Source organism: Rattus norvegicus, chromosome 12 (genome assembly GCF_021556685.1).
Source record: "Rattus norvegicus strain SHRSP/BbbUtx chromosome 12, alternate assembly SHRSP_T2T, whole genome shotgun sequence".
NCBI lineage: Eukaryota > Metazoa > Chordata > Mammalia > Rodentia > Muridae > Rattus > Rattus norvegicus.
The window spans coordinates 22,262,773-22,278,660 of NC_141545.1; the positions used below are offsets into that span (position 1 = coordinate 22,262,773).

The 15,888-nt window shown below is 51.3% G+C and overlaps 1 protein-coding gene across 5 annotated transcripts in view; it reads left to right on the forward strand.

Moving 5' to 3' along the window:
• Window positions 1-15,888, forward strand: part of Prkar1b (protein kinase cAMP-dependent type I regulatory subunit beta) — a 133,721-nt gene that overhangs the window by 84,517 nt on the left and 33,316 nt on the right. For all 5 annotated transcript variants that reach the window (XM_087577793.1, XM_087577794.1, XM_087577792.1 and 2 more), the window contains 3 exon segments: window positions 2,603-2,664; window positions 3,497-3,543; window positions 14,971-15,129. In XM_087577793.1, the coding sequence (XP_087433919.1) occupies window positions 2,603-2,664; window positions 3,497-3,543; window positions 14,971-15,129 (268 nt within the window).

Here is a 15,888-nt window from a genome sequence, read left to right on the forward strand (position 1 = left end):
TAGGTTCAGTGAGAGAGAGATCTAGTCTCAAAAACCAAGGTGGAGTGAGGCTCTGTGGGTAAGACTCCTTGCTGGGTCAGCAGGAAGATCTGAGTTCGAATCCCTGGCATCCTCAGAACAAGCTCAGCATGACTGCACAGTGCCTATAACCTCAGTGCTATGGTGGCAGACAAGGCGTAAAGCAGAGGGAGAGAGCAGGACACCGTCTATCCCCTGGTCTCCACATATGTGCAAAGGTACCTGTGTGCAGACCCACACATACATGTGTCTATACTGTACACATCACACCACAATACATTTACACATATCAGAAAGTGACTTAGAAATAGACTATCACCCTTTGCCTCCACATGTACTCACAGACATGTGCGCGCGAGCGCGCGCGCACACACACACACACACACACACACACACACACACACACCACCACCACCATTATGAGAGCTGAGGGTTATTATTTTAGCATGGGAGGAAGGAACAAAAAGGTCATTTCTTAAAGACCTGCTCTTTCTCAGACCCTTGTTCTGTGGTTTTGAGGAGATGCAGCCAGGCTGGGATAGTTCCTGCAGATGCTAGAGATATTACGGCCAAGAAATACCCTTGTCAGAAGACAGCCATCCAGAGCTGGCCCGAGACCTGCCCACACCTCCCCCATGTGACTGCCTTCCTCCCAGCGAGCACAGAAAACTAAGAACCAGGATATCAGAGCTCTGAGAAGCCCGTTCGAATAGAGAGAGGATGGGTCTTCTTTACCCCCCCTCACCTTCTCTGGTCCCCCCTCCACGACAGCTGACTTTTCTTTTGCGGACTTTCCTATTTCAGTTGTCTTTTATGACTTTGGTGACTGATTCGTGTCATAGAACCCTATTCTTACGGGAGCATGGCTGAGGGTTCATCCACAGGAGTATGGGCAACTTACCAGTGGCTAAACCACCAATGAAAATCTTCTCCTATCAACCAGTAACTATCTTTAAAGCCTCGGGGAGGGGTGGGGCTTCACGAGCCCTCTCCCAGCGACTATACACTGTATCAATCCTCAGGAAGGGGTTGGGGCCTCATTAGCCCCTCCCCCAGCAACCATTAACTAAGAATCCTCAGCAAGGGGCGTGGCCTAGTGTTTTTCCTTTCTCCATGATGGGATGTTGACCAGGCTGATCTCCCACAGGTCTTGTAAAGAATTATTCATATTCTCTGAAGGTTGGACCCAGAGCGCAGAACAATCTGGATTTTTTTTATTTTGTGTTTTCTTCCCAGATAGCTTTGTGTGTTCTCCAGCCAGAGAGGGCCCTTGAGTTCTTCGGAGGCTTGCCTGATTTGTCAATCTCTGTCTACTCCGTTTTAAGCATTCAGGCCAGACAGGCAAGCACCCCATGTTTCCAGGCACGAACACCCCCTGACTGGGGGTTCTATACTTGGACTTTAACCTCTAGCATCACAGCCTCCTGTCCTGGGGAGCCAGGAGCCCCAGAGACAGGTAGGTCTCTGATGGTGGCTGCTACGTTTCAGGAGAATGGATGGGCATTTTGGACTGTGTTCTAATGAGTGTGCTGGTGAGATGGCACATCTGGGACAAATGTGGCCATGTTGCATGTCCCTACTATTTCTGGTGACTCTAATAGGCCAGCCCTCCTCACTCCCCTTGGCTTCTGTCCAACAGCCTATTTCACACCTACATTTAGAAGATGAAGCCACCAGGCCTGAGGGTTGGCATAGAGATCACTTTGGGTTCCCCAACTTTGGAAGCTTTGGGGGTCCACATATCCTAGCCCACCTCTGTCCTGCAAATCTGGGTGCTGACTGATATCTCACTTCTTTACATTTTTGGACTACTTGGGAATTAAACCTAGGGCTTCTCACATGTTAGGCAAGTGCTCTACCATTAAGCTACATCCCCAGTCCTGCTGGGGAGAGAACTATGAACACTCCTATGACTGTAAATATTTTCCTTCAGAAGGGGAAAAAAAGAGGGAGGGGAGAAGCCAGAAAAATCCACATAATCAGGTTTGATGGCCACGTCCCAAACAAATTGTGTTTATTGGCATGAGAAGTGCTCATAACCGACTGTGACTTATTCTCCCAACCGGATTGTAAAAACAGTACCCATTAAAGTCATTCCTTTCTTGTAAGAAGCCAGGCAGGGCCTGGGGATGTGACTCAACTGATAGAGTGCTAGCTTAGGATTCAGCAAGCCCTGGGTTGAATCTCTTGCACCCCATAAACCCAGGGCAGTGGCTATAATCTCAGCACTGGAGAGGTGGAGGCAGGAGGGTCAGAAGTTAAGGTCATTCTCAGCTACATAGTTTGAGGCCAGCTGGGCTACGTGACACACTGTCTCGAGAAAGCAAAACAAACAGACAAGAAAGTCAAACAAGCAGGATGTGCCTGTTGGCTGTGTACAGAGTGCCCATGTGGCTCTTCAGAGCACGACTGGTGAAGGCCTCAATTCCTCTTTTAACTTGGAGGGGATCTTTTCCCCAAGGCCTGCAGACTGAATCCTGAGAGGCTAAGAGGTTGCGAATGGACGGGACTGGGTATATGTTGTGGGAAGCAGGTTGACTTGGACTGGCGCCTGCTACAGCTCTTCTCTGTGTTTGTCTTTTAGTGACATATTCGATGCCATGTTTCCTGTCACCCACATCGATGGGGAAACAGTCATACAGCAAGGTATGTTCCCAACTCCATCCGGATGCTTGTCATCGGTCCTGACCCACTTAAGAAACTGCCAGGGGTGATGGGTACTCGAGAGGCTGAGACGGGTGGATTGTCTTGAGCTCAAGGCCAGTCTGGGCTAGAGTGTGAGACTCTTCACAGAGAGGGGGGTGGGAAGGAGGGAGGGAGAGGAGAGGAGAGAGGAGATAGAGAGAAAGAGAGGGAGGAAGAGAAGGAGAGAGGGAGAGGGAGAGGGAGAGAGAGAGAGGGAGAGGGAGAGAGAGAGAGAGAGAGAGAGAGAGAGAGAGAGAGAGAGAGAGAGAGAGAGAGATAGAGAGAGATTAGGGAAACTTTCCTGAGTTTGAGGCCAGCCTAGCCTACACAGTGAGTTCCAACCCAGCCATGGCCACCTAGACTACATAGCAAGAGACCCTCTCTGCCTCAGAACAAACGGGGGAAGGGGAAGGCAGGCAGGGAGAGGAGGAGGAGAGAGGAGAAAAGAAACTAATGAAACACAGCACAAGAGGTAACATTAATCTGTTATCCCAGCAACCCAAGAAGCAGGGGAGGTGGATTTTGAGTTCAAGACCAGCTGGAAGAACTTAATGAGCGAAGAGGGTGCTGAGCGTACGGCCCCTATGTAGATAGAGCCTTTGCCTTGTGTGCCAGAGACCCTGGATTCACTTCCAGCATGAGAATGGCTGCGGTGCTCCATGCCCAGGAACTGGCACCTAGGGCAGGTATTACTCGGCACACATAGTTACAAGGGTCCTTTGCCAGATAACCAAGACTCTCTAACCCATTTCATTTCACATTTTACATCTGCGGTCTCTTTGTTTTGTTGTAGGGAACGAAGGGGATAATTTCTACGTGATTGACCAAGGAGAAGTAGACGTGAGTGTCTCCCCATCATGGTTTTTGAACAACAGGTCCTCTCTGCATGCTTGGCTTGAAGACTTTACACAGCTTAGCACCAGGTCTCACGAATGCAAACTGACAACATTTCTTTCTGAATAGATTCCTAATGTCTTTTTGTTTGTTTGTTTATGGGGCTAGGGATGGAACTCAGGGCTTTTAGCACTTAGGTGGGTGTTCCCTCAGTAAACACCAGCCCCTCACTGGAGGATTCTAGGCAGGGCCTCTACCACTGAGTCACACCCTAGCCCCTCACTGGGGGATTCTAGGCAGGGGCTCTACCACTGAGCCACACCCCAGCCCCTCACTGGGGGATTCTAGGCAGGGGCTCTACCACTGAGCCACGCCCCCAGCCCCTCACTGGGGGATTCTAGGCAGGAACTTTAATGCTGAGCCACACTGAGCCCCCAGCCTTATTTCAATTGTTTTATTCAAGAACATTTTGTCTAAATGATAGCATAAGACTATGAAAGCCCAGTTTAGAAGGAGAGCTGTGTATGCAGGCCCAGTAGGGTTCTTTGTTGCTTTCTCAGGGGTTCTGCATGAAAAGCAGCCTAAGGTGTTCTCTTTGGCTAGGTCCTGCCTGCAAACGCTGTAGACTTAGAGTGGGTGTTCGTGATTGCCACATGGGCAGTAGCTTCCATGTTTGTAGACCCTAGAGGTACTGATGTGACATGGGGTGACAGCCAGCATTTGTGCCAGCATGCACCCAAGCTTCATCAAGGGACCGTCAGGACAGAGGGCTCACATGTTTATAGAGCATCCCCTTCCCACCCCCACTCTGTCAATCACTATAATGTTGGAAGTATCCTCTCTAGAGACCCCACCTGGTGCTTTCAGCTCCATGACTACCCCTGGCCAAGCCCCCAGTGTCCTCTGATTCAAATGGCACTAATGTCCCTATGTCTGGCTCTCACTGTCAAAACATGTTTCCCTAGCTGAGGGTTTTGCTTCCTATCCAAATCCCCTATGGCTTTGTCTCTTTTGACATAGGGTCTCCCTTCGTAGCCCAGGCTACCTTCAAGCTCATGGTAGTTTTCTTACATCATCCTCCCAAGCAGTGGGATGACACTCATAGTCTCTCTCTGAATCAGTCTGGGGCCTCCTCTTGCCTCTGGGAGTCTGACCTGCTGTTGGGCTGCCACTGGGACTGGGCTGGTATCGTCCTGATGGGTGTCCCATCACTTCCTCTGTTTCTCCCTTTAGTGTCATACTCTGTGTTAGCTCTTCAGGGTGGGTGTCAGCAGGTGTACCACATGCCTTGCCCTGCTTATTTGGGAGCTATTTCTGTCATCCATTTCTTTAAGGTCTGTCCCCAGACAGAACAGAGGACATGGACAGAGTAGCCCCAGAACATTTCAGGGCCCTTAGCATTGCGGGTCAATTCCTAAGCCAGCCCCAGGGTTGTTGCTGGGCTGTGGCTCAGCTTAGCCTCAGCTTAGCCTCAGCTTCTAATTAGCCATAGTTTGTGCCCCACCTGCCCCGGGGGACTTGCTGTGCCCTCCTCACCTCTGAGGTGTCCAGGCCACACCCTGCCTGGTGCCCCGGGGTTAGGCGAGCTATTTTGGGCCTGGCCTCTGCTCCTGAGCCTATGTCCAGCCGGCTATTTCTGGGAAAATCCTTTTCTGATTTCCCCAGCAGCCCAACTTTGTCCCACAATGCATTTCTGGGAACCACACTGGCCCACCTGCTTCCGGAGCCACCACATAGGAAATGAGTCACCCCGGCGTCCCGAGTGGGGCACACGCAAAGTTGACCTGGTGAATCTGACAGCTCAACCCCTGGTCTGGGTCTCAGGGGAGGGAGGGCATCCTATCTCCCCAAACAAGGAAACTGAGTTGGGAGGTAGTGATCCCTTGGGCTACTCACTCAGAGGAAGTGTGAGGCAGATGATTAAAAAGTGCTTCTGATGTTAGTTAGGCTCTGCTGTGACCATGTGCTAGGTCAAATAAAACAAACATCCATGAAAAACCCAGCTCAGAAAGCAGCTTGGTTCCTGGCCTACCCCAGGCCAGGTTTGGTAGGGAGCGGAGGAGGCCTTGGCCCCTAGCAGCTCGTCTAAGTGGGTCCCAAGAACCCTGTCTCTGTTCAAAGTTGCTTTGATGGGTTGAGATTGCTGGGACTAATTTCTAATTTTCAGTTTAATCGTTCTTTTGGGTTTTTGTTGTTTGATTTTTGTTTTTAAAGATGGGGTTTGCATCTGTAAACCCCATGGGGAGGCAAAGGCAGGCAAGATCTCTGAGTTCAAGGTCAGTCTGGTCTACAGAGTGAGTTCCAGTCAGGCCTACACAGAGAAATCCTAAAATAAAGTTAAATAAATAAATACATAAGTAAATAAACAAACAAATAGATAAGTAGATAAACAAACAAATAAATAAACGAGGGTCTCATGTAGCTCAGGTTGGCCTAAACTTATGTAGCCAAGGATGATCCTTACCTTTCAATCCTCCTGCGACCTGAGATGACAAGCATTGTTTTATATGATGCTGGGGGTGGAATCTGGGATTTCCTGCATGCCAGGCAAGCACTCTATCAACCCCCCTCCCCCATAGTTTGCACCCATAGCTCCTCTCCCAAGCCCTGACCCCAGGTTATTGCCCACTCCTGGCCCTAAGGCTACCACCCACTGCTCTGTCTCCTCCTTCCACAGCATGTGTTAGCTCTTGCTCTCTGGGGGCATTGCCTGCTACCATAGTAACCCTAGAAATATTCACCAGTGGACCTGCCCTGGGGTCGGTGTGGTGACTTCATGGGATGGATGACAATTAACAGGAAATTAGTAAACAGCAGCTCCCACCTCAGGGCCTTGGCTTTCCCCAGACTTCTCTACTCTTAGCTTCCCCCCCCCCCCCCCCCCCCCCGGAGCTGGGGACCGAACCCAGGGCCTTGAGGTTACTAGGCAAGCGCTCTACCACTGAGCTAAATCCCCAACCCCTACTCTTAGCTTTTGCTCTGCCTTCCAAACTCTTATTCATTCTTCAATACCCTCCAGGCCCTGTTCCTCTGTCTGCAGTGGAGCACTGATAAATGCTGACCTTAGTGACAGCAGAAGACCCCCACCTCCAACCCCCCACCCCCTGGGAGCCTGTGTGGCTTTGGAGCCTGTGTGGCTTCGGATCTAGGCCCATCCTTTCTTTGGAACATGAGGCTGCCCTCTCCTTCCCTCCTTCTCCTCTTCCTCTTCTTCCTCCTCCTCCATTTTCTCCCTTTTTTTTCCAGCCTGAACCCACACTCTTCAGGTGTTGAAGAATATCCTTGAATTTATCCTCCTGTCTCCATCTCCTAAGTGCTGGGATTACAGAGCTGTGTGGTCATATCTGATTTATGTGGTGCCGGGGGTGGGGGACCCCTCCCCAGGCTTCATGAATGCTAAACAAACTCTACTGAGCCAGGTATCCAAGTCTAAATGTGGCCTCCTTTGTGCTTGCCAAAGTCACCTAGAATCTTTCAGTTCCATCTCATAACAAGGTTGGGAAGACCCCAGGGGGATTGTGGGTCACACATTCTTTGACGGACGTCCCCAAATAAGTGGACATAAGAAAAGTGCTGGCTGTCCTCAAGGTTATGGAGTCCCTGAATGTCCGGGAAGGCTGTAGGTGAATCAGAACCTTGTGCAGACTGTGCAAGGAGGCTCTCTCTGGTCCTTTCCACCCTGGGCTGCCTTAGCTGTGGTGGGCTTTGTCCCAGAGGAGTGAGCATGGAGTACACAGCGGCCAGAGGGCTGCACAGGGATTCTCCCACAGAGCAGCCTTCCTATTATATACTGGCAGGCCCACCACCTGCCTGTTCTAGGCAGCCTTTCATCCTCAAGGAAGCCCTCCATACCCACACCCATCGTCACCCATCGTCTACCCCAATTGCAGTAGGTACCTCCCTCCTCAGGTTAGCTCCAGTGTATCTGAGGGCATGTGGCCATCTTGTGTCCCTGGCTTGCTAAGTCTGTGGTTGTCCCTGGAGGCCCCTGAACCACTTGCTGTGGAAGACCCCAGGTATGACTAAGGAGCAGGGAGTCACTTCCCTGGATGTCACAGTGCACTCCGTTTAAGCCTGTGCTATTCCGTCAACTTCCAGAAGCCAGCCTTTACCTCACAGCCCCCAGAATCCTACAAAAGTGAAAGTCATATTAATTGATGATACTGGCCCCACCCCAGATATAGATCTGTGACCCCCTTGAATGTGGAGAGGGGTAGATAGGACTGGCAGGATCCCACACACCTTCATACCATCCTTTTCAGAGCAAGCCTCCCCGACACATACCTTCTAAGCTCCAATGAGACAATAAGGGGCCACGGTGGGAGCCTGGCTTGAGGTTTCCCCAGCCTCTGGTTGGCCTCACTGTCTTGTAATGATGGTCAGAGCACTAGCTGGCCACCCACCAACCTGGGGACATGTGGAGGCAATTTTGTAAAGGAAAAAGTGAGCTCACCTTCACAAAAAAAAAAAAAAAAAGGTTCCTCAAATATATTGTCTCGACAGATCTAGCCCACCTCCCTCCCCAGTCGGGAGGTTCAGGTTCAAAGGCGGCTTAGAGGCCCTTGCTGGATGCCGGCTGGCCAAACCAGGATGTCTGGGCATCGTGGGTGGATGCCGCTTCCTGGCTAAAGCCTCGAGTTTAAGATGCAGAGGCTTCGGGTGGTGCAAAGACTGGACCCACGAGTGGGCACGTCCGGCCTCACCTCCCTACAGCACGATGAAAAAGTCCCTGACACCTCCATCCACGTCTCAGACTTTCCAGTGGTAATGGTGGGCGGCAGGGAGCACCCACAGGGATGGGCACAGAAGAATCTGGACCGTGATGTGGGAGATGCAGGGTAAACACATGGGGGCCCTGAAGGAAGGCCCATTTAAAGCAGAAAGCAGCTGGGGGCTGGGGGGAGAAGCCGGCGTGTCAGTCTCGGCTGAGTTATGGGGCCTATATTACTATAATCCCTGCGCTTACTCTCTGCAAGCTTGGAATATTACTAGCTTTACCTTTCCAGGCAGGGTCTGCACCCCTCCCTCCAGACAGGCCAGCCTACTAGGTTTTCCGGAGCACCCTTCCAGGAGGAATACAGTTCTCTCACTAGCAGGAGGAGGCCCAAAGGCCCAAAGTTCCGTCTTGGTTAAAAATCCCAGCTTTCCACAGAGACTTTGTAAACGCTAGGCCGTGGGTATATATTTGCCAAGAACTAGAATTCAGTTTTCTAGTAGGAAAGTATTTTCCAAATTTATTTTTACTCATAGGATACAGCATTTCTGCTGAACAGGACACCCAATTGCAGGCATACAAGGTTGGGAATGGGGTCTGGGGTCTTTCCTAGTTGTCCCTAGACTTCTTGTTTTGGGGGTGCCCCCCCATCCCTGCCTGTTAACTCTGTCCCCGTGAGCTTTAGGTCGGCTGGATTCCTCCTGTTTCAGAAGAAGCTCGTCCTGCTTCCCTCCCTGGCAGCACTGTGTGCACCCGGGAGCTGGGCTTCTCTATCTTGTCTGGCTGTTGGGTTGGGGACTGTTCAGTTTGTCAGAGTTTCTAGGTGAGCACATCTGTTTAAATTGTTAAAGCGCTTGAAGCATGAGATTAACTATGATATCAGCAGTTGCAGCTGTCACCGTCCGGTCCCCAGAACTTTTTCCTCTGTGAGTGTGGGGGAGGGGTGGAGGAGAGCACATGCCCTTGGATGGCAGCGCTTAACCTCCCGTGTCTTTATTAGTCAACGTCCACCTGGGGTCTTTTTTTTGTCATTTTTATTTTGTTGTTTTGTTTAGTTTTGTGTGTGTGTGCGCGTGCGTGCGTGTGTGTGTGTGTGTGTGTGTGTGTGTGTGTATGTGTGTGTGTATGAGAGAGAGAGAGAGAGAGAGAGAGAGAGAGAGAGAGAGAGAGAGAGGCAGGAAGGCAGACGGGCAGACAGGCAGACAGACAGACCTTTAAAAACATGGCTTCTGCCAGCTGAACTCGAGTCCTCACATTTCCACAGTGAGCCATTACCCACTGACCTGTCTTCCCAACCCTCCTCCTGTCTGCACTGCCGAGTCACTCCACAGCCCCACCCCAGCCCCTGACTCCCCTCTTCCTACTTCCTATCCCTACAAGTCTGACTCCTGGGGTGGAGAGATGGCTCAGTGGTTAAAGAGCACGGGATATCTTCCAGAGAACCTAGGTTTGATTCCTAGCATTCAGCTGTCTATAACTAATGTTCTAGGGGAATCTGACCCCTTCTTCCACCTGCACAGATACACGTGTGGGCAAAAACACCCATACACAAGAAATTAAAAGAGTCTCTTTCTAGCCTGGAACCCACTGATTCATATAGGATAGCCAACAATGACCCCTAAAGATTTGCCCATCTGTACTCCCTAGGTCCCAGTGTGGGGGTTACAGACCTTGGCCACTATGCCCAGAGGTTTCATTGAAACCTCTGGGGCTTGAATTCATAGATTCTTGATCTAAAAATAATCTGACTCTTCTGGGGTGTCTCATGTTGACTTTACACAGCATCTATCCTATGGCTGCTGGTCACTGAGTAAAATGGCCTCCAGACCCACCCATTCATGCTACAGCAGGTGTCAGAATGTCCTGTTTAAGGCTAAGTAATATTCCACTGGGAGCATGTGGCACATTTTCCTCATGCGCGTCCTTCTGGGCTCTTGCAAGCTACCCTTCAGTGAACAGGGATGTGTGAATGTCTCCTGGAGATGTGCTTTCCAAAGTGCTGGTATGTTCCAGTCAGCCATTTGTTGAAGACAGAGCTGTGAGTGCCATTTTTCTGAAGGTCTTGGAGCCTCCCCAGCATATTTTACCCACACAGCACATGGTCTCCGAGGTCCTCGGTGGCCCCACTTGAGGTCACAGGGTATTGGATATAGCCTGACAGGGCATATGCCTGCAATTGAAGGTGTTTGACCCTGAGGTACCCCAAATGCTGTGCTGTTCTAGTGGGGCTGAGTAACACAGGCTGAGGGTTCCAGCATCTCTTGAATTGCTGGGCTCATGCAGACCTCTTGGGACTCCATTTTCTTTTTGGAGAAATTATGGGATTCATATTGGGGCACAGTCTTGACCTGACCTGCCTTCTGGGGATCTGGAAATGCATGTGAGGTAGGGAAGACTGAGAGGGCCACACCCAGGATAGACAAAAGGAAACCTAACTGGCCAGATGACTAACCAGGAGTGCTCTGGGGGCATAGGTCAAGGGTGGCATTCGTGTGTCCCAGGCCCAGCTCTTGCCCACTTGACTGAAGTACTTGAGAAGGGTGGCAGAATTGTCTGTGCCCTAGGTGCCCTGTCCAGGGCACCCCTGGGCTCCTGGCAACCTTGGTCCATCTGTGTCAGGAGGGTGATGTTCACTGGTCCTAGAGTCTTGGTGTTCTAGAAATTCAGTGATCTCTGGGGACTCTACCAGGACTTTACCATTCTGGGGACCTTCTGCCATCTAACCACCTCTAGCTACCTCCGGCCCTCTAAAATTATGCAGAGGCCAGGCCACGCTAGGAGTCTACACTTGATCTTAGCCAAAAGGCCGAGAAGCAATGGCACGCTAGGAGTCTAAATTCAGATTTTTAAAATTTTTTTTCTTCTTTTTCCTAGTGTCTATGTCCATACACATGTGTGCAATTCCAGTGTGTCCACGTGTGTGCACATGCACGTGGAAGCTAAGGGTCAACCTCAGGCATCATTCCTCAAGTACCATCCACTTTGTTTTATAAGTTTACTTCTATTTATCGTATGGGGCTACGTGCGTGCGAGCGAATGCGTGTGTGCGCGCACGTGAGTGAGTGATGGGGGGGTTGCTTCTGATATCACACATATATGGAGGTGAGAGGACAGATTTTTAGAGTCAATTCTGTCCTTTCACCTTTGCATGAATCCAAGGATCAAACCCATTGAGTCGTCAGGCTTGTGTGGCAAGTACCTATCCATTGAGTCACCCTGTCGGTCCGCTTGCTTTGTTAATACAGAGTCTCTTTCTTGCCTGGAACTCACTGATCCATGTAGAATAGTCAACCAGTGAGCCCCAAAAATTGGCCCATCTGTACTCCAGAGCCCTGGCATAAGGGTTACAGACCCTGGCCACTATGCCCAGAGGTTTCACAGGGATTTTGGGGTTCAATTTCACATATTATTGCTCAAGGCCAACACTTTATCATCTGAGCCATCTCAGCCTTGGTTTTTCTTTTTTGTACAATCTTGTTCTGTAGCCTAGGCTAGCCCGATCCACCAGACTCAGTTTTTCAGGGGCTAAGATCATAGGCATGGATCATCATACCAGTCTATCTCTGTATTTGCCCGTGGCCTGTGTCTCTGCTGTTTGGAGGATCCTCTGCAGTTAGGAATCTGTCATCTACTGCAGAGTCCCTAGAGGTGAGAAGGTGCCTGAGTCACTCACTGAACCAAGGCTCAGCAGGGACAGGCAGGAAGGAGGAAGGCAGGCAGGGCAGGGTAGAAGATGCTGGGCTCAGCTGGACGACCCTTGGTCCCTAGTGTGGCATAATATGACTCAGTGGGGCCTCCCACCATTTTTCTCCTAAAGGAAGAAAAAAACAAAAAAAATGGAACCAAACAAGAGTAGCCCCTTTGCGTACCAGCTGGGTGGGGGAGCTGTGACAGAGGCCAGTGTGCACAGAAGGATGGCCCTTTGTCCTCCGGGTGGCCTTGGAGGACACAATGGTTTCCTCTGACACTGTGGGAGATCCCCTAGGCTTGAGGCTCTGGGCTCAGGGAGGGTAGTCACTGCACAGGGTCCCTCTTCCCTTGGTCATGTCCCAGGGCAGCCATACTCACTCTTCCTGTGGTGTGTGAAGTTGCGGAAGTATTACTGCCACAGAGGTATTGTGTCCCCAGAGGCTCAGTGCTCTGGGTAGGGGAGAGCTTTAAGTCCTCCCCCCCCCCACTTGGGGTAGCTACTGTGGGACTTTCTTGATCCCCATGCTGTAAGGAAACTAGCCCATTGGCGGCTCACCAGCAGGGACTCAAGTGTCCTACACACCTCTCCCAACCCCCAAAAGCATCTGTACTTATGACTCCGCCCAAGATGACACACGGGGCCAAAAGTGTGGTGGGAACAGAGTGACCTCTGGGGCTGTGCTTTCAGTCATACTTCTGCTGAGACAACAGGTATGCCTGTGATGCAATAGATGTTACCTCAGAACTTTGTCAGGAAACAAATAAGTCACAGTCAACTCAATAATGTTCCAGATGCCTGGGTGGTAGTGCATGCCTGGAATCCCAGGTCTCTGGAGGCTGCAATGGGAACATTTTACCAAATTAGGAGACAGCATAGACAGATTACAGAGGGAAAGAAACTCTGTCTCAAAATGGGGAGAGGTTGGCGATACAGTTCAGTGGTAGGCATTTGTTTAGAATACTTCAGAGAGAAGATGGGGGCGTGGTTCAGTGGTAGAGCCCCTGCCTAGAATCCCCCAGTGAGGGGCTGGGGTGTGGCTCAGTGGTAGAGCACCTGCCTAGAATCCCCCAGTGAGGGGCTGGGGGCGTGGCTAAGTGGGAGAGCCCCTGCCTAGAATCCCCCAGTGAGGGGCTGGGGTGTGGCTCAGTGGTAGAGCCCCTGCCTAGAATCCCCCAGTGAGGGGCTGTGGTGTGGCTCAGTGGTAGAGCCCCTGCCTAGAATCCCCCAGCCAGGGGCTGGGGGCGTGGCTCAGTGGTAGAGCCCCTACCTAGAATCCTCCAGGGAGGGGCTGAGGTGCAAGGCCTTGCCTTCAGTTCCTAGTACCATAAAAACAACGATGCTGGCAGCATCAAATGGGTATGACAGCCCATCTAGGCTGGATGAGCCCCTGGAGCAGAGTGACAGACTGAAGGTGACACTGAGGGGAAGGGTAGGCATACTCACTGAATTACATGTCCAGATTAGTGGGGTTTCCAACCTGCAAGTTAACTGTGCATAGGTTTCTGCACAAGTGCAGGCAAGGTGGAGGTCAGGAGGGGAGGCTGTGCTCTACCCTCTCTGGGCTGCGGGAATGAAGTGAGGTCTTAGGGGTTTGCTATGGGGTCTGTATGCTCACATCTAAAGTCTGAATCTGCTACATTCCCCGCAGCATTTGGTAGGCATTGCTTCCAGATTCTTCATGGATCTTTTTGGCTCTAGGTTTTTTGAGACAGGACATCACTCTATAGCCCAGACTAGCCTGGAGCCTGTCATCCTCCTGACTCAGCCTGGGGTGACAGGTGCATGACACCATGCCTAGTCTCTTTGCAGGTTTTTAAGGGCAACCTGTGCCCTTCTCTTCCCCTCCCTGTGCCCCATATCCCTTTAGGGTTTAGGGAACCCACCAGGCCAGGTAGGAAGAGTGCACACACCCATCTGGTCCCTGAGCTCTGTCTTTGGGAACTACTGTCCTCCCTACCCACCCCCCCTCCCCCCATCTTTGTGGCTAGCCAGTCTCCTTCCATGTCTCGCTCACTTCATCATGGCGTTACGACCATCACCTGCGAGGCGTTCTCTTTCAGACAGAAATCTCTGTGCCTCAGTTATCACCGGATAATGAGACATTGATTTCAATAAGAATCGCTTCCATGATTCATCACAATCCATTCTCTGGATACGCACCCGTTGTAGCAGTGGGAACGGTTCTGTATGCTCATTGAGACGCTGTGGGATAGGATAAAGCATGCATTGTGTCAATTTATAGTAACCGAGCTGCATAATCGCGCTGAGAATGAACAATCTGCCCATTCTGTGCCCTGGCTGGGTGTGGGCCGCGCAAGGCCCATGCATAGTGTGCACACTGTGCAGGGCGCGTTGTCCACGCGGCCTGAAAGAGAATCTTGTCCTGGCTCCTTCTCGGCGCAGCTTGGTAGTGGTGCCTGGCCAGGGGGCTCAACTAGGCCAACAGCCAAAAGACTTGGGTGCTTGCCTTGGTGGCACAGGCCCAGAGGAGAAGGGGGACAGTCAGTGTGTGCCCACAGGGGTGGGGCAAGAGGGATACTCAAGCAGACGGATCACTGAATGGCCAGAGAAGAGAGGCATTTTGTATATGGAAAAGGCAAGAGAGAGAATATTTATCTGGATCTTTCTCTGTGTAGTTGGAGAGTGACTAACTGGGGTAGAGTTGGAAAAACTGAGGTCCAGAGAGCCTGAGAGATGCTTACTGGATGGGTAACCAGCCTAGGAGGTAGCTGGGACACACTGTGCTTTGCCCTCTGATCCTGACCAGTTCTTTGATGGCTGTGTGCTGTGTTGTGTGCTGCCCAGTTGTGGCTCTGAGTAGGCTGAGATGAGGTGGGATTGATGCTCTTTGGAGCTGGTCACACCCGCCACCTAAGGTTACCTCCAGGACAGGAGTATGTACGACGTGGTCCAAGAACCTTGCAAAGCACCTGTCCTTTCCACTGGGGATGGTTGTGGGTTCCCCCACAGAGGAAGCGGCTATTACAAGCCATGTGTCCCACTGACCTTTCTCTCCTATTCTCCAAAGGTATATGTGAACGGGGAGTGGGTGACCAACATCAGTGAGGGGGGAAGCTTCGGGGAGCTGGCCCTCATCTACGGCACCCCCAGAGCGGCTACTGTGAAGGCCAAAACGGACCTCAAGCTCTGGGGCATCGACCGTGACAGCTACAGGCGCATCCTCATGGTGAGTGGAACCCTGGCCAGGAGGCTCTGTTGGGAAGAGGCACAGTAGGAGGATCTGACACCATCAGAATCCCAGGTCTAAGGTGAAGATGGGTTTCCTCAGTAGACATAGCCTGTGACCTTAGTGGAAAGTATCAAAAAGGGTTTTGGAAGCTCCTTAAAACAGGAAGATGACTGGGACTGTCTCCATTGCTTTCCCCCCATTTCTCTCCTTTCAGATACTGTATAATGTGGTTGTAATAGCTGGATCTCCAGTGCCGCCATCTTGGATCAGAAGGTTACTTGGAGAATAAAACCCAGGGTCCCTCCAAGGAAACATCAGGGCAAAGGCTAAAATGCTACCTATGGTAGTTATAGGCCACAGAGATAGAGTGCAAAGGCCTTGAGTGGCTGCTGCTCGTAGCACAGGGAGCTGTATAAGGGAAACATATGAGAAGAGAATGAGAGTTTTGTCCCAAAGAGTCAGGAGCTCTCCATCCTGAAAACCCACAGCCTCTTCTGGAGCGCAGTGTCATGATCCCTGACCTGCAAGTCCTTGAGTCACAGAGGGACCTGGGACTCGGGTAGATTGAGGTAGATTGGGGGAACTGGGAGTGGCCATGGGGAGAGATATTCCAGAATGTCCCCTAGAATAGCTCAGGATGGAGCCTGGGTGCTCAGTCACTGAGGCACAGAGGGCACATCCTGTTGTGGTCTTGATGTGATGCCAGCCCTTCTGTAGGGCACACTTGTAGAGCACCCGCTGTCTTAGAGGCAGCCG